Genomic DNA, 19,493 nt, shown 5'->3' on the forward strand with positions numbered 1-19,493 from the left:
CTCACTTTCATGAAATCCTTAGAATTGTAAGGTTCTATCTGCAATTTTTGTCAAAATTATGGTATTCACACTTTCTTAATAAATGAAAACTTATTTAAAGTTGTTTACATTTGAAGACTACTTTTTTTATTTTTATTTTTTTACAAAAATAAAAAAGGTTTTATCTACAAAGTCGAACTCTAGCTTTGCTCTATAAGGTTCTTTCTGTGAGCCAATCGGCATTTCGAATGCATGCACAAGGACCAATCAGGATCAGCTTTCTTTGTCATTCCACCAGACTGCTCTGTTGTTAAAAAAATGTATATATTATATGTGAAATAGTTGTATGTGTGTATATATAGTCAGTGAAACAGTTTTGAGTGTTTATTAAACTCATTTGTTCATTGTCTGTATTCTTTTAAAGTCTTTAAATTTGATATTAAGCCTTGAAGGGCAAATACTTAATTGAATTCATGGGGCATATAATTCAGTAATTCATAAAAAGCATATAATTTAATAAATATTACCATAGTAATTAATAAAATAAAATAAACATCTGATCAGGACAAAATAACAAGAAAAAATATTCATCCTAAAACTTTAAATAAATGTATATATATATATATATATATATATATATATATATATATATATATATATATATATATATATATATATATATATATATATATATATATATATATATACATACATACAGTGGATGATTTGCCAGATAGGACCTAGGACCTTTTCATTCCAAGCTGAAAATGACATTTTAGAATTAGAAGGTTCTTTTTTAAGCTGTTACTATTATTTATTTATTTATTTATTATAATTTGTATTGATTATTATTTTCCATCTGTTAATTTTTTGTGAATGTAAACATTTTAAGTATATGTTAATGGTATACTATGTTTATAAAACGTTAATAAAACACAGTTAAAATAAACAATTAGAAGGTTCTGTCTGCATTTGCCCTGTTTTTTTCCCCCTCAATTTGCAAAATAAAGAAAATATTGATAATTTGCATTTAAAGTATATTTAGGGTCTCTGTCATGCTGAAAAAAGAAAGAGAACTATTACACACATATTGTTTGCTATATGGAAGGCAAAAACTTTAAAGCTCAATTTCTCAAGATAATTTAGAACGCAGATAGAACCTTATAATTCCAATTCAATGAAACAGTTATCATACCATTTTGATAACTGTATGTAATATGTGCATTACCAAGATGTTTTATATTTTATACAATTTTCATTTGATTTGAGTTAAAACTTCAAAGGCTGGAATAAAAACTGACTTCCATGTGTAGTCAACTTTCACATTTTACAACTTACAAATGTGGTTTTAACCTGGAGACCACACGGAAATGTTTCCCTGTAGGTTGAAGGACTGCTTTGAGAGGAAACATAAACACATACCAACATGCAAATATTTCAGAAATATGGGTTTTGGTTAGGTAAACTATTACTCCATAAATGTCATATGGATCCACACGCTATAAATTGATAATATGAATGTGAAACACTAGTCTGATTAAAAGACTGGGCACATGACACCAAAACTTCTTCTAATAATATAGCCTAAATGCAAAATACATAGATGCTTTGTAGTATAGATGATTATAATAATTGTACACTGTAAAAAATGCAGGGTTTCACACAATTCATTGGTATCACTTTACAATAAGGTTTATTAGTTAATGCATTTACTAACATAAACTAATCATGAACAACACTTGTACAGCATTTATTACTCATAATGAAACATTTACTAATGCATTTTTAACATCCAAACTAATCCCTGTTAGCATTAGTTAATGCACCGTGAGTTAACATGAACTCACGATGAATTGTATTTTCATTAACTAATGTTAACTAACAGGAACAAATACTGTAGTAAATGTATTGTTCATTGTTTGTTCATGTTAGTAAATGCATTAAGTAACATTAACTAATGAACCTTATTGTAAGTGTGACCAATTCATTAGTGTTGTCCCAACACAAATCGATTAAGTTAGCGTAACACTTTTAACAAATTTATGTGGATTGATGTGTAGGCTACATGTAATTTAAAATGTTAAAAATAATAAGCAAATTTACAAAATAATGTATTATTTTCTACATGCACATATCTCGCTCATAAAAGTAAGAGAATAGCTTATACAGGAAAAGCTAAACATGGCAAGTATAAACTTGACCAACTATAACTATCACTTTCATTATTAATAATCTTTGATTTGAAGCAATACAACACTAGAAGGGCATCAGTACAAACCTCTAATCATAGGTAGAGACGATACCTAGTGTAGTAGACTTATTCATAAAATAAAAAACTTTTGAAGTACGCCCTAAAATTATACTCTATGCATTCTATTAAATATATGTTTTTGTTGCGTAGTAACAAATTAAATTATAATTTAATATAAACAAGCATGGTTTGTAATACCTACCCCCCTCTTCTCGAATGGTACAATCCTTGACTGTGTCGTTTTAGCATTTTTGCTACAAATCTGGCACTTGGTGTTTAAACCGGTGTGCGATCGTAGGGGGAGCCTTCGATTTCGTACGAAGCTCCGTTTAAAAAAACTGTTATAAAGTCAGTTTACAAAGGGAATTCGACGCGTTTTACCAACTAAACGCTGTTGTTTTACCGTCTGATTTGTTTATTGTGTTGTTAAATAAACGATCATGGCTTGTGGCGCGACGTTGAAGCGATCTATGGAGTTTGAGGCCCTTCTCAGCCCGCAGTCCCCCAAGCGGAGGAGGTGCAATCCTCTACCGGGGACTCCGACTACTCCTTCCCCGCAGAGGTGCAGTCTTCGTCCGTCAACAGAGAGCCCAGCACACTCGATGTCGCCTCAGTCTATGGGTGGAGAGCACAGGCTAACCCCAGGTGAGGAAAGGCATGATTCTTGCCATTTGTTTGACATGGAGGAGGGGAATGGGGGTTGTTTAATCTCAGCTAACCAGCTAGTCGGCATTTGAATTTCGTCAGTCCGTTAATTTAATTCCCCCTCAAACTGCTTTGGGTAACAATTTGAATGCGTTTGGCTGTTTCCTAATCCACGCTGTGGTGGATAGCTGGTTTGGGCTGTAGTTAATTATGCAGTTTGGATGAATAGCTGTTTTGAGCTCGGCTAGCTAGACTGAAAGCGGCCGCTAATACAGACTAGCTGACACAGAGCTTCATTTAACTCTCATGGCTTAGTGTTCACGCACACAGTCATCGACCATTAGTACCGAAAACAAAGCATGTGACGATGTCTTTCTACAGACGACTGGGTGGATTGTTAACGTTCATCTCTGCCTTTAGCAAGTTAGTTTATCAGCAGGGTTGAACCAGTATGTCCAAACAAAGAGGAAAGGTAGCTATGTGCGCAAGAATTCAATGGCATCGATTAATCTAGACTTATCAGTAGTCTTTAAAGCACAATTTTCATGGTGTGTGTGTAAATATTAACCCCAAAGAAGCAATAGAACTAATTGTCAATAAAACACCCAATTAAACATTGTTTAACCTGGATAATTTGGCTTAAGTCGTGTGTTCCTTTTATGTGGTTTGTTACACTTGTACCGCTTTCATTCGAAAATAATGGACCCTTGGCGAACCCGCCCAAATCTTGCTGTTTAGCGTTGGTAAAACAGCTTTTATCACACTTAAAGAGATCCAAGATGCCACGTTGTATAGATCAGTCAACTGTGAGTGACATGAATGACAACAGTTAAAAGCAAACTCTTCCATTCTGACATAATTTCTTGGTTGTAGGTGCTCAGTTCATTGGTACTAGATTTTGGTATATTAAAACGAGGTTTACCAACTATTCAATTCCATTAACAATCATTCTTGTGTTTTATTAAAATATTTGGCATTTGGATATAATTGGCTATTTTGTAAAACAATTCAATATGTTGTTGCAGACATGAAGGCACTTGGGATTCTTGGCAACTGTTTACAACAAGATGGAAATGTGTTGCAGCAAATAGGTTCAGACTAATTTAATTCATTTTATGCTTGTCAGTTATTTCATTTAATTTATTTAACAGTCTTTCCTGTCACTGTTTGTTTCTCACTGAAAACCAAATTATCACTGGTTCGGTTTACAATCTGGGATTAAAATGTATTTTTTGTTGATCCCATCACTAGTCTAAAACCAGTGTGAACTTGGCAACTTCTGGAAACCCATTCAACCAAACTGAATGTTTTTGAATGGCATCAAAAGACAACCTACTCTTAGTGTCCTGACATAATTACTAAACGTCACAGGATGTGTTATGAACGCGTTTATGCTTAAAACCAAGGTCATGATTTTCTCAAGATTCTGTACATGTATAATAAAGTTTAATATGAGTCGGCTATTATTATAGTAAAACAACAGTGATCATATTAGGCCAATGTGTTAAAATGCTAAATTTTGTATAGACTTGAAATGGTGGACTTGAGCAGACTTTAAGTATGTCCTGGTTGTTAATTGAAGTGAAGTGATGACATCAGAATCCAACTATTCATAATTCTGAAGTTTAATTATTATGTTTTGTCATTGAAAACATTAGACTATATTTTTTCGCTGGTAAAATGCAACATTTGTCATTATCACATTTCCTGTTGTATTATGTTCAACGTTATAAAGGTTTGACCCAGTAAACATTTATTTTCATGCACAACACAGAGTTCGCTATGAAAGAAAAAAAAGCACAATCTTGACGTGGCATTTTTAGTTTGTACTCACTGTGAGTTTTTTTAGTTTGTACTGTTTAGTGAGTATCTTTTCGCTGATATTATACTTGATAATATTTCATTTCAAGTTCATATATGAATTGGACAAGTTTATTTTGCAATATTAGATTGAAAGATCAGGAAAAGGCCCATGCATGCATGCATTATACAAATTATTTCAGGCCTACAGCTGTATTTCTGTTTTTCTGTGAGCAACATCTACTCTTCATTCTGTCTGTCTGCAGTTTTAAGCTGTCAGTGGTCTGTCAGGCTAGTTTGTTTGTGTATTCCACATTTTGACCATCAGTGAAAGAGCACTCTGATTGGCTATTGAGCTGTGAATTAAAGCTTGAGAACAATAACAAGTGACAAAAGTAAACTAAGCAAGTTATATAAGGAAAAACGTCATTTTGTCGCAAATAATCTTATTATTAGACCAATTTGAACAAGTTATTCCCTCTGAGCGAGAAGTACTGTAAAGATGGTATGTGAATGCTGCTTTGTTTACAGTTTGAATTGTGCAGCACTAGTTCAGGTTTGTCTTTTGTGGAATGACAAAGACTACTGCCACCTGTGGGTACAGAAAGATGTTTGTATAGCTTTTTGGTCGAGAAGCAGCCAATGTGAGAATTTATATTCATTCAAATGTACAAAAACAATAAAACGGTGTTATGTGTTTTGCTGATTTATGTACATGCGCTATCCCAAATATTTAAATCCAGACAATTAAGCATTTTTAACTAGTGTCTAAAAATAGTCTTTTCTTACAATCTATCATTGACAACATTATTAGACCATATAATTTACTGGTAAAATCAGCATATAGGCTAGAGTAGTTATACTGACACTGTAAGGATTTATTTTCATGCACAACTGTTTGTTTGCTATGAAAGAAAAAACATATCAAATGCTTGTCACAGTCATAACTATAATGCAATATAATTACTTAAATGATGTGCACTCTTTCGGTTTCATTTTCACTGCTAAGTGCTGTTCATACTTCGAGCACGGCTCTCAAACGATCACTCTGTGCCACAAACTGAATATTATTTACAACTTTATTACCTGTTACTTACAGCGTATGCAGGTTCTGTTCACTAAAGTAGACGCTCACGCGTCTGTCATAAAGTAGGGCGCGCACCCGCCCTCTCTTGATAACAGCTCACAGTCAGCAGCTCACGTCGCGTGTGATTTCCAGACCGCGAGAATACAGCATTACATGAAGACAAAAATGAAATTTTTAGGTGAATTATACCTTATAAATACAGTGTGTGACTCTTTCAATATCATTTGGAGGTGTACATGTCGCTGAGCAATGTATGTGAAACAATAAAAAGACTTGTGCAGCCGCCTTTGCTTCTCTCCTGAACTAGAAAATATTATTGGCAGAATCGTAGAAATGCTGGATTAAGATCGTCTAGGGCAGGGGTGTTAAACTCAATTCCTGGAGGGCCGAAGCCCTGCACAGTTAAGTTCCAACCCTGCTCCAACACGCTTACCTGTAGGTTTCAAACAAGACTGAAGGTCTCAATTAGTTTGATCAGGTGTGTTTAATTAGGGTTGGAACTAAACTGTGCAGAGCTGTGGCCCTTTTGGAACTGAGTTTGACACCTGTGGTCTATAGGGGGTTAAATTTAGATCCTGATCTTTTTTTGATTAATTGTGCAGCTCTAGTACAGCCCGTTATAGTCTCTGATATGTTACTTACCACTAACAGAAAATTTACACAAAGCATACATTTAGTTCTTATTTAGGTTCAAAAACAACACGCAACATAGCCCACAGTCAGTGCTAACCGCTCATCTGTGTCTGTAATCTTCAGCAGCACATGTAACCTCTTGTTAGAAAGTAATTTTATCATTCTGAGTTTATAATAGTCCAAAAGGTGATGATAATAGTTAAACATGGCAGTTTGTTCATGTTTTAGGTTGCGGACGCATCATTTACTGCAGTTTTTTCCAGCTTCTCCTTTGTTTTGTAGGGCTTTTTGGCTAATAAAGTTGGTTGGGCGCCAGGGGTTGAAAAAAACCCCACTACAGTTTCTATAATAATTTAATTAAATGAAAAAATTAAGCTTCAACAGATGCATGGTTTAATCAGGTAAACCCAATCAAATATTCAAATCAACAACCAGATCAATATATTAATAAAGAAGAAAACAAAAGGAGTAAGCTTTAACTTCAACACATTTTTCATGTTTCATTCTCGCGTTTGTTCCTTTCTGACAGGATTGGATATCAAAGCGCTTCAATAATCACAAGTACGTAATTAATATAAGCTCAAAAAGTTAATTATTTTAAATATAGACTCGATCGCATGCTCTCTGGACAAAGTGAAACCCCTAATAGCCGCAGACCTGTGTCTTTATTTTTGTCCATCCCTAATTGTCATAATTTACCAAAAGCTAGTTATTGCAATGGTTTGTTTTTACTGTAAGTGGTGACACATTGACCATTCCCAAGATAAACACACATTGATTGTAGCACCTTAAGCATATTGATGTAACCTGTTTCTGAATATGCTAAGCTAACAGGCTAAAGATATGTTTTTATGCTTACTAGGTAAATCTGTTTTTGGTATGATGAGTTTGCAAATTAAATGGTGAGTGGTATTTAATGCAAATTAATAGTACTAAAAAGATATCTCAATAGAAATGTTTGTACTTCATATATGCAAGTTAAGCTGATAAGCATTGTGAAATGATTTTAGTGTATAGTTAAGTTTTTTTGCTGCCAGTGAAATTACTTGTTTAAGGGGTTTATTTCAAATGCATGACACCAACCAGACAAACATAATGAAAGTCATTGGTCTGGCATATTTTTGTACTGTGTTCAACCTGCCCATCAAAGTGCCTGATTGAAGAATGTGGCTGCTCTTTAGACCCACTTTAGTGTTTAGTAGTCTTGATTTTTTTTTATTTTTTTAAACCAAATGCCCCTATGGTTTTATAGAACAAATCTCATTAACATCCTCCTTTAGTTTTATGTCTTCAGTCAGGCACATTTGAATACCATTAGTTTATGCTTTCCATCAGCAGCTCATAGCTCTGCATCATAAGCCAGCATTTGACATATTGATATCTTAAAAGGCTCCTTTTTGTGGCCTTATAATGCATCAAACATTCCGACAAGTTTTTGCTTTACACGGTTATCTATAATGCAAGAACTCCAAACAAAAGAGAATCAAGCTTATTGCAGGCACACACCCTGGGCTCGAGCCCCTAGCTTGAGGGCACTTCCTCAAAGCCTCAGAGTAGTGAATAAGATGCCTCAGCTCTACACCCACCCCCCAGTCCAGTTCATCCCACACCTCTATTGTAGTCGTATTATCCGTTCTGTGCTTTTGGGTCTTGAATCGCTTCCCATCCTCTCTCAGGAAGCCACTGTGATTGATTGCTTGGCTTGACCATATAAGGTTACAGTTGCTAAGTAACCTGTTGGACCTAGTCTCAGCATTTGGCAGTATTTGATATAGGCAGAGGGGCTCACCTGTCATTCAAAGGGCCTGCTGTCTTTTGACTAAGTTTGTGCATCTTTCTGTAGCTATATCTGAACACCATTATTACATGAAATGAGTTTGTTCCAACAAGAATATGCCCTGCAATATATTGACGTATAACAATGCTTTGTTTATGGTAGTACTTTCATCATTTAAAATTTTGGGCAACTGCAATCTTACACAATTAAAACTACAAGGTTTACGGTATTTGCTTTTTATAATGGGCCAGTAATCATCAGATTTTAAAGTGTTTTGTATTTTATTAACATTTATTTTATATTTGTACATTCCTTAAACGTGTGTCTGGAAGATCTAAATAAACTGAGAAAAATAATCATCTGAGTATGCTTAACGTAAAAAGAAAGTGTTCCTTAATTAGGTCGCTGCTGCATTTCAATACTGGTCATGGTGGTACAGAGACATATTTTTTTCTAAGGTGGTACTTGGTGAAAAAAGTTGAGAACCACTGAACTAAGCAATTTGAAATACCATATTTTTCACCCACATCATACATTTCTTGTCCATACAAGTTAGGAATAACATTGAGATGACTAAATGTCAAAATATCTTATTTTTTGGTTATCCTTTTGACAAAAAAAACACATTTGTCTTTGCCATAATTTTTCTACAGCAAATGTTTAAGCCCCCACGACATCTTTTTATGGACCCCACAAAGCCTTCAAAATAAATAAGCCAACAAATAATACCCAATCAGATGAGAGCTGCGCTGTACACACAGGAAGTGTCTTCTGCTGCGAGGTCCTGTGCAATAGGTTGTGCCTGCTTTACTAGAATATATTTCAATAGCAGACATCCCTTGAATTTTAAAAATAATTGTATTTATTCTTTTGTCCATTTCAAGGCTTATTCAAAAAAAAAAAAAAAAAAAAAAAAGGAAACTCTGAGCACCCACCCAAGATAAGTGATGTAGGAGCCCTCTGATGTCGGTCCACCCTTGAAGCTTTACATGACCTACATTCCGGAAGTTGAGACATTCTCTCTTTTGTGATAATTTATGACTATATACCATTTTTTTATACTTAATGTGTTGATTTGAATGGAGGATCCAGCTTAGCCCAGACTCTAAGAAAATTACCAGAAATTTAAGCGGGGCCTTGTTCACTGGGTGACCAGATGACCCACCACAATACCAAACGAAAATGAAGTTGTTCATGTACTATTGTGGCTTATTGTAAAACTGAAGTGAAACTTGCTTCACTCTATTCGTAATAAGGCCAAAACTGAAAGCAGGATATCCTCCCTATGCTGTATGGGCTTGAAATAATGCCACTGATTACTGTTGCTTTTCCTTTCATCGTTAATTAAGGTGATTAGACATGGAGTTTATTCCTGTAAAAGATGGTATCCCAAAAAAACACTTCGGGGAAATCACTTTTGATGTGCTATTTGTTTATTTTCGAATTACTTTTCATTTTGCCAAAGATTTAGCTATTCTTGCTGATGTAGTGTTAAATCATAAATGAAACATATGTATATCATATAAATCATATGTAGATTCTATAACTTGAATGCCAAAAATGAGAAGATTCTGCATAAATTAAACACTTAGTGTTTCCTCTAGGATTTGTTTTCCAGCTGTGACAGCAGACTCTGTTGGCCATTTTACACAGATCTACCACTACACTATCACTACATTTCATTGACTCATGTCATAGGCGCAGTATTAAGTCGAGATCGCATTCAAGTAATAGCCTCTGAGCATGTCAATCTCTGCTCGAGATTACCTCTGTTCGTGCACAAAACATTTTGCACGCCTTCAAATATTCGCTGCTCAGGTGCAGATTTTCTTGCGCACCCTCAAATAAACGCGGCTGAAGTGTGATTTAGTGTGTTTTTGTACCAAGTATGTCTCCAACATTTTATTATATTTACTAGGAATATCTCTGAATGTCTCCTATAGACCTGCGGACGCGGCATTAATGCGTCCTGAAGTAAAGTGAAAGGGCTATAAACTCCAGCAAGATAAAGTCATTATATGCAGAGCCACAGACCTTTATCTATAAATAAAGTATAATTATGGAAACTGTGTTCATCATAACTGAAAGCTACGCTGTGTTTGCTGGTATCATGCATCACGCACCTGTCAGTCATTCAGCACGTATCCTTAAAGGGTTAAACATAACGCACACCACTACTAAGGTCACAGAAAAGTTTGCGCTGTTATTATTCACTAACCTTTTCATACGTTTTCGGTGCGATAATGTAGTCGTGGCAAGATGCATTTTGGTGTGGTGCCCCGCCACGGAAGAATGAATGTAGCGGAAACCATGAACACTTATTTAAACTTGCACTGTAATACTGTATATGCAGGGTTCTACACAATTCCTTCATGTTGTCCCAACGCAAATCGATTAAGTTAACAAATTTAAGTGCATTAAACATAACATATAAAACACTTCCCCTCCAACAAAAAAAACACACAAAAAAAGAACAATTGTGTTTATTGCTTTGGGTCTTGGAAAAGTGCATTATAAATAAAATTTATTATTATTATTATTGAGCTCAATTTAAATAATTAGTTAAGCTGCCATTTAATCAGATGAGGAAGATAAAATATGTCATATTGATCAACAATAATCATCCAAGAAATATCTAGTCATTAAATCATAAATGGCTCTGAAACTTTTAAGACATTCTGTAAGTCTTGTAGAAGGTGTAACAATGCCATGTTTTGATTTTTGCCATGTTTTATACAGTTGAATGGAATTACTTTTCCCTAAATCTCGATTTGTCTTTCTTTGACCTCACAGAGCAGATCTTCCAGAACATTCGTCAGGAGTACAGTCGCTATCAGAGGCGACGACAGTTGGAAGGGGCCTTTAACCAGACCGAGCCCTGCAGCTCCACCGATATCCAGAGCTCCAGTCCCGCCCTTACCTCCCCCAGTTCTCCCACAGGTCAGTCTACTCCAGCCTTTCAAAACAACGCCTCTGCTGGCTAAATATGACAACATTTAAATCCCAGTAACCAAAAATTAAGAGCACAAACAGAAAATGTGGGGGTGTTCCCCAGTAATTTAATGTAAATTGTCCAAATTAAAATGACTTACAGTTTCTGTAAATTTAAATTAACATTGGTATTTTCAGGGCTTCAGATTAGCATTTTTGAGGGCAATGTCACCAGGTTCTATTGAAAGTGGTGGCAGCACCTTATTTGGCAGCAATGCACCTGATCTCTTGAAACTGCACATTTGACAGTAGCTTGAGTTGAGATGTAGATGTATATTAGGTTTTCATCTACAAAAACTCAAAAAAGGTAAATGTCTCATCTTTTAGTTGCTCTTTAGTGGATTGGCCATTATCAGTGACATTTGGATTACAATGACCAGAGCTAATCAATGCTAGAACTACATCAGCGTTCTGCACCACTCTCCTGCCTGCATGAATTGCTGGAATGCTCCATTGTTTAAAGTATTATGGCTTTTACGCTTTTCTTAATTTATTTTAAACTGCTTTGACACAAACTACATTGTAAGAAGCACTATAGAAATAAAGATGAATCTTTTATACATCAGTTAATTGTGATAGCCACAGATACAGCACCTCATAACTAGTGGTGTAAACAATCACAAATCTCACAGTTTGGATTACGTAATGGGTTTTTTTAGTCACAGATTGGACCATTTGTTGAATCAGCCAAAAAGGAGAGGAGACAAACGTAATTTGCTTTCCATTTATTACAAAACCAGTACTGCAAGACACATTTAGTTTTAACAAACAGAACTAAGAAGCTGCCATTTTATTACAAAAAAAATTAACAAATAATCAGCAGAATAAAAATAAAATGTAAAATATTCAGTACTGTGAAAAAAATGCACTGTTACCACTACTGTTGCTAATAATGCTAAATGTATAAATCTAACATTATTATTTGTATAACCCATTTTTTTTTGTCTCATTTTGAATAAGTGATTCAGTTATTCACTCATAAAACTTCACGTTTCAATGCAGATGTGTCATTTTTGAAGAATTATTCAGTGGCATGTTTTTGAAGGGTGAGGGTCATTTTTGCACCCTATTGGTTAAATAGAGTTGCTGCCTACAATTGTCATTTTTGAGCGTTGTTAAAGGCGTATGATGGTGATTTTAGTCTTTATCATAAACATCAGTGGTTTTATCTAAACTATAAACTGTTATCCCAGTACTTCTGTGTTATATGACCGTTTGTAACTTCAAGACTAACTTGAAAGACTAAAGACTGGATCTCTTACTATATTTTTGCATTTTTAAAATTGAATGCAGAGATTTGAAGGATTAATAAACCTCTGCAAATCACCATCATTTAAAATTTGTTGCATGGTTGTTGGCCCAATTCATTTATTTATTTATTTTTTAATAAAAAAAAATGTATTTTAAATGTTTTATCATGCAGCTTACCTTAAATGCATTGATGCAGGCTAAACAAGTAGTGACAGAATACACCTTTAATGAAGCCCACCACATCCCGAATAACCTACCACAACTTTTTCTGTCATTATATTTTACAGGAAAGCCTTAATGCTTTCATGCATGTGATTTGAATGCTGTGAGAGGCGATTTCTTTCTGTGATCGATACAAATTTTGAATTAATCTACCAGCAAAAAATAAATAAAATTAATCCGCTGGACACGTGTGTTACAAACTGTGGACTGTGATTCGTACTAATCACAGATCAACCGTGATCTTTTACAACCCTACTCAGAACCATGATAAAATATGGTATAACAATAATGTTGTTGTTATTGATATTATTATTATTATTATTTGGTGTCTACACTATCTTTGGCATCTTTGACTGAAAACAGAGTATTTTGAAAATGGTGAAAACCCAAAGTTTGGAAAAGAGGTACTATGAAGTACTATGGCTAGTACTATTCCCTAAATCATTGTACTGAAACCGTAAAAAAAACGCCAGTGAACGAAAAGTATAGTAAAAATTCATACTTGGAAGTCTGTATGTTTTTGTGAGTTTGTTTCATTGCCTGTCAGGGGAGCAAGGAAATTAGTCTGCTGTAAGCTTTTAGACACAGCCCTAGAGTTTTCTGCACAGATCAGTTTCAACCTTCGCTAACACATTAGAATAGTTTAGACCCATTGTAATTATTTGTTGTTCCTGAATGTCTTAGTTAGCTGGTAGAGGTCTGTTTCATTTGGCTTGGAGCCGCATTTTGCACAAAAGTACATTTGAATCAAATTATACACTTCCGCTTCAACTTCAAACTCTGATGCAAAATTGTACCAAGTTGAGTACTGTTCATCTGGCATGTTCCTTGAAGGGATAGTTCACCTAAAGTGAAAATTCTGTCATTTACTCATTCTCCACTAGTTCAAAATATTTGTTTGTGTAATACAACGAAAGATAAACAGAAGAATGCTGGAAAAGCAGATACTAACTTGCATAGTATGTTTTGTTTTTGCTATTTGTGTCAGTAGCTGCTTTTCACACATTCTTCAGAATGTGCTGTTTTGTGTTCAACAGAAGTTCACGAGTTTATAACGGAGTGTGTGAGTAAATGGTAGGGGAAATTTGCTTTTTGCTTCAACTGGTCCTTTAAACCAGCAAAGTTTATTATTGTAGATTTATTATACAATAAAGCACAAATCGACAGTATGCCCACTGTTTTGCTTTTTAAAAGGTGGTCTCACAGCAGCATGATATTTGTAAGAAATGAAAATATTTAAAAGCATCGAGGGGAATATGCTGTTTAGTACTTATTTGAACTGTACACACTTGAAAATCTAGCCCTATTCTTCAAGTTAATTAATTTTGTACTGTTGATTTTTATTCAAATGGTGTAAATACGTCAAATAAAATTGTAAATGCACATGATGTTGATAGAAAGCCTATCGAGCATTTTCTTATCAATTAATTTGGGTCAGTAAAAATGTAAGAAATGAAAACTTCTATTCAGTAATGAGATTTTCATTGACCGAATTTGATCACAGACATTTATAATGTGACAATTTTCAAAAGTGACAAATGAATTCTATTTTAAACTTTCTATTCATCCAATATTCTTGTCATGTTGGCACAAATATAAAGCACCTCAACATTTATAGTAACAAGAAATGTTTCATAAGCAGCAGATCAGCATAAAAAATAGGTTGTAATCATAACTTCAGCATAACAGACCAAGCGAAGTGGTTTGTGAAACTAATGTGTCAGACTTTCAGTCCAATTCTCTTCCAGTGATTTCTAGCTGTACAAAACCACTTGTTTCATTGATTTATTACAAACTGGTGAACTCGCTTGATGATATATTCAGGAAAGGGTCACCAGGAAAAGTTTTATCATGCATTAACATTAAAAAATCTTATCTAATTTATGTATTCAATTGTTTGTTGTTTTTAGTTTTATATTTATTAATGAAACCTTTTTGCCATAAAAATAGCCTTTGTTACAGACATGACATTAAATAAAAATACATCATCATCATTACAAACTGGCTTTTTTTACCACAATATTTCATTGTATCAGCTGTAAACTATATATATATATATATATATATATATATATATATATATATATATATATATATATATATATATATATATATATATATATATATATATATATATATATATATATAAATATATATATATGAACAATTGCAGCTTTATGGATGCAACATTTGCAGTAAAAACTCAAAACATAAATTCACAGAAAAGTCTATGTTAATAATATATTGAAACTTCTGTTTATATTTTCCAGAACAACTAACCACAGAGTTATAGGACCAGAAAAATAAAAATCTGTAATTATATTTTGTACTTTAAATGAGGAAAATAAATAAACATGCGATATGGATGTGACAAAGACTTTGAGTTTGCAGTATACAACATAGTTTGCAGAAATTCTGTGAAATAATAATAATAATAATCAAAAGGATAAGAGTTGGCTGTCTATAGAACAAAAATGATTGATTTTATTTTATTTAATATTTTTGTATTTATGAGGAAAAAGTGTTGTTATGGATGTGAACGGTGTGAAATTGCCACTTGTGTGACTTTGGTTAATCAAATGTAATAGTTTGAAAACACTGACAGAGACATTTTTGAGTATTTCTAAAACACTGTAAAATACTTGCTTACACACAACTTAGAAACAGTTTCCATATTTTGGTGAAAACGTAATTATTTTCATGGCCAGGTTGACTCGTATATAAACAGTTTTAGTTTCATTACCAGTTGATAATGAATAAAAAAAACCCCACTTATTTCTGTATTTTGTGTGTTTTATATTTCATAGCTGTTTATATAGATATAAAGCAGATATTTTGAAAGAGTTGGTGTATAAACTTAATATCCATTCAACTGTTACCTTTATATTCAGATTATTTTTATTTTTATTATTATTTTTTTAGGTGCCTCATCATTGAAGAAGGATCAGCCACTGTTCACACTGAGGCAGGTTGGCTATTTGTGTGAGCGCCTTATCAAAGATCACGAGGAGAAGATGCGTGAAGAGTACGAACAAATACTGAACACAAAGCTTGCAGGTAAAACATGTTGCAGATCCCAAACTGTTATTTAATGGGTTAGCTCACCCACAAATGACATTTCTATTATTAATTGCTTGCCCTTATGCCAATACAATAACCTGAGATATTAGTTTGTCTTCAGAACACAAGTTAAGATATTTTAGATGAAGGATCCTTCTTAGATAGCTAAGATGCAAGATATTCAAAGTCAATGTGATCTTAGTGGTTCATATGAAGTTTCAAAAACACTTTTGTGCACTGAAAAAAAACAATGTAAAACCTTCTGTTTGCCTAGGTCTTCTGTTCCATGTTAGGTTTAGGTGCTTGTTTACTGTGGGAAATAGGATGTTTAATAAATGCACACACTGACCTGACGTGAAAGGCATGAATGAACAAAGTTGTTTTTACAGTTTATTATGATTACAGTAGTCCTGTGTTAATCGCGGAAGTTACATTCTAAAAATATCCCACAATAGGCGAAATCTACGAAGTTGTTGGCTTTTTTTTAACAATTATTATAAATGTTTTAAGGCTGTAAAACCCCTCATTACACACTTTATACCCTTTTCTCAGACAGGCATTTACATTTTCAGACATTTTTCTCTTGTTTAAAGTTTCAATGAAAAATTTGTCCAGTATTAGGCTATAGAATGAAACCAAAGATCACAACTTGTCAAGCACAAACATTCATCGCTGTCAGCAAAGGTTCATGAAGCTTTATACCTTTTGTGTGGATAATGTCGGCATACAATGTATTGTGCTTTTTCCTGCAGTCGTTGATCCACAAAGCTAAAGTAGACTTCATACTTCAGGGGGTCGCACACTGAACGTGCCGCGCATACGACATTTGGTAATAACACACACCGGACGTGCACATTCGCATGCTTTTTTTAAAATTTAATTGTTCAGATGGTGCTCAGTGACGCGACAGAAATATGAACCGTGTCCTGAATCGTAGCTAGTATGCAAACCCTGATATAAAACTATGTATAGCCTACAACCTACAATTGTAAAATGCGTGGCGCATCAGGTATGCGATTCCCTTTTACGATGGTCTTGCTGCTGACAGTTGTAACTCTTTTTGCATTCTTGTTGAAACTCACACTGCTAGTGAACTAATATTTGTGTTAATTTGGCAAGCTGAATGCATTCTGTACTGTACAGGAGACCCTGAGTAGATCAACTGACAATGTTCTACAGCCAATCAGGACGCTAAACACAATGCGCTGTAAAAAAAAAAAAAGTAAAATTGCACAAAGTCTGCGAGGCTACGAAAGGTGAACTACGTTATAGCGAGGGATATTTTAGTTATTTCCTAGAGCTTTGTGTGATTACAGTTGAACCGCTGAAGCCACATGGAATGTTTTTGGTTCCTTGAGAGTTGCTGTCTATGCAGGCTCCGAGAGCTCTCTGATTTAAACAAAAACATCTTCATTTGTGTTCTGAAGGCCTCGGGGGATTGTAACAATCTAAGGGAGAGTTATTGATAACGGTATTCAAATTTTTTTTGCTGTACATTTATTCTTGATGCTATGTTTCTAGTTTACCCAACAAAATCTCACAGCAATTCTTAACTTTTTGTTTAGTGGCTAATTCATATGAAGTCATACGTTCTAATTCGTACAATTTAGTAAGATTTGCTCATCGATTAATGACAGTTGGGTTTAGGAGTGAGGTTTGGTGCAACACCACCTTTTTAAAATTGTACAATTTCCTATGACTGAACTTGAATTACTAAACTGACAAACGTAAAATATCAGGTGTCAACACTGTCTTATGCCACAGTGACTCTCTCTAATGGCTATTTGTTTTTCTGTTTCTCTCTTAAGAACAATACGAGTCCTTCGTGAAATTCACACAGGATCAGATTATGCGAAGATATGGTGCCAGGCCTGCAAGCTGTAAGTGTATTAATTTCCTCATCAAACATTGTGAAATTTTATTTACGTTATTCGATTGCTTTGAGTATAAAGTTTTTTTTTTTTTCCCCTCCACTTTGTGTCATCTGTCTAAATGCTGATTGTGGTCTGTTTATTTTCAGATGTGTCTTGAAGAACATTATAGATGGTACTTGCCATCCCTCAGCAGCTGGTTGCTACAGAACCAGCTTCCTTTGTTTCACTTGAAATTTCCTCCATTCTTTTGATTCTATTTTTTTCTCCTTTAAAATGCTTGGGTGCCATGTCCTATCCACATTTAACTCATTTTTATTGCTGAACTGTTACTGATGGCCCAACACCAAACATGCATATCTAGATGCATTCTAAGAAGGTTTAATCTCTTTAAGAATTTCTGAGAAAAGATGTCAACTATCGCTGTAAAAAGCTTGGCTGATGCGATCATCTCTGTATAATGTAACGTGACTGATCTGCAGCAGATTTACCTGACTCTCCCTCTATCCTTCGGTCTGTTTTTTAACTCTTCACCTCCTTTTTTTCTTTTTTTGACAAATAAAATATCTGTGATAAGTCAGCAATTGTAGTGATTGTTCTTTTATGTGTGAACTTATGAATGCACAAAGGGAAATTATGAAGGGAGTGTTTGGTCTTTTTTAATGATTTAATGATGCTGCACTAAAGTAGTCACCCCAGGCACATTCTGAACATTTCTGGAGAGTTCCAAATATGTCCCAGGAGCTACGTTTGCATTTTTTGGTTTCGAGAATCCACCAGAGGCCACTGTCTACACTTTGAGATCTTAAATGTCTTTTGCGAGTGCCATCTGTGCCTGTTCTTCTCACGTAAATCCAACTGAGGCCGCTGTCGACTGACTGACCCCACCCTAATCCCAACTGACAGTGCTTTCAAAAGCAATTCAGAAAAGAAAAACCCTGATTCTTACCACGTTTTCTTACCACGTTCAGATTTTATCACATTTTCACTCTGATATTACTTATTGGCTTTTGTTTTTGTCCAATTTTTGTTACATTCTGTAACCGTTCTTCTTCGGATTCAAACTCTGTGGTCGCAGTCAGCTCCTCTCTGCATCTCAAATCCTCCAAACGTACACAGCTAGCCACTGGAGAAACTGGTAACAGCAGGAAAGCCGTCCATACAGAGGTAGGCAGTCAGCTGGTAAGCACAAAAAGGAACTGCATCATACCACCCCATAGCGTTCATGTTGAAGGCAAAATGCAGCCATACATACTTTAGACTACATAATTCATGATCTCCAGAAATGCATATAGGGCTACGTTTTCAGAATGAACCTATACTGAAAGATGTTAAACCTTACAGAATCCAGGAGCTCCAATAAAATGTTTGATTTGATGTCTGTTAACTTATAAATGTCGTAGCGTGGCGTCATATAATTCAACTTCAGGATTATTTTCTTTTCAAAGTAATTCATAACTTAAAGGTGGGTAAAATACACATGAAATCAAAACTAACCGTATAGATTTTTCTTTAGCTCACATTGCTAGACTACTAAAGAAACTGATAAAGCAGCTGCAACAACAAGAGTTTTTCAAGTTATACATGTGGGAATTGCTGAAGAGCAAAGGCTGGAAGTACTGACAAGAGAGCAGTGGAGACAGCTCTGCGTCCTCTTTAGTAGCCATAAAAAAACAGCTTCAATAATGATGAGATGGCAATAACTCCAGGGTGAGGAAAATAATCATTTTAATAATGTGGTCATTTAATTTATCATATACTTTTGCCTGCCCACATGTTCCTCCCTGTGTCTCTCAATCTCTGTTGTCAGGAGGTGTTCTCTGCATAACTGTCCGTTTAACCCTAAACAAATTATTTTTGGATATTTTATTAAAGAATCCTAAAAATGGATCATGCTTTTCCCAAAAACCATTAAGCAGCTCAACA

General features: G+C 34.6%; 1 protein-coding gene across 2 annotated transcripts; it reads left to right on the forward strand.

The window, feature by feature from the left end:
* Positions 1-2,436: 2,436 nt before the first annotated feature.
* Positions 2,437-18,147, forward strand: akirin1 (akirin 1). 2 transcript variants are annotated; one of them, NM_001113800.2, is given in 6 exon segments: positions 2,437-2,875; positions 3,901-3,966; positions 10,966-11,112; positions 15,559-15,693; positions 17,505-17,576; positions 17,717-18,147. In NM_001113800.2, coding segments are annotated over 6 exon segments (636 nt in total). In that variant the 5' UTR covers positions 2,437-2,670; the 3' UTR covers positions 17,728-18,147.
* The last annotated feature ends 1,346 nt before the right edge of the window (positions 18,148-19,493 follow it).

Source organism: Danio rerio, chromosome 16 (genome assembly GCF_052040795.2).
Source record: "Danio rerio strain M-AB ecotype USA chromosome 16, GRCz13ab, whole genome shotgun sequence".
In the NCBI taxonomy this organism is placed as follows: Eukaryota; Metazoa; Chordata; class Actinopteri; order Cypriniformes; family Danionidae; genus Danio; species Danio rerio.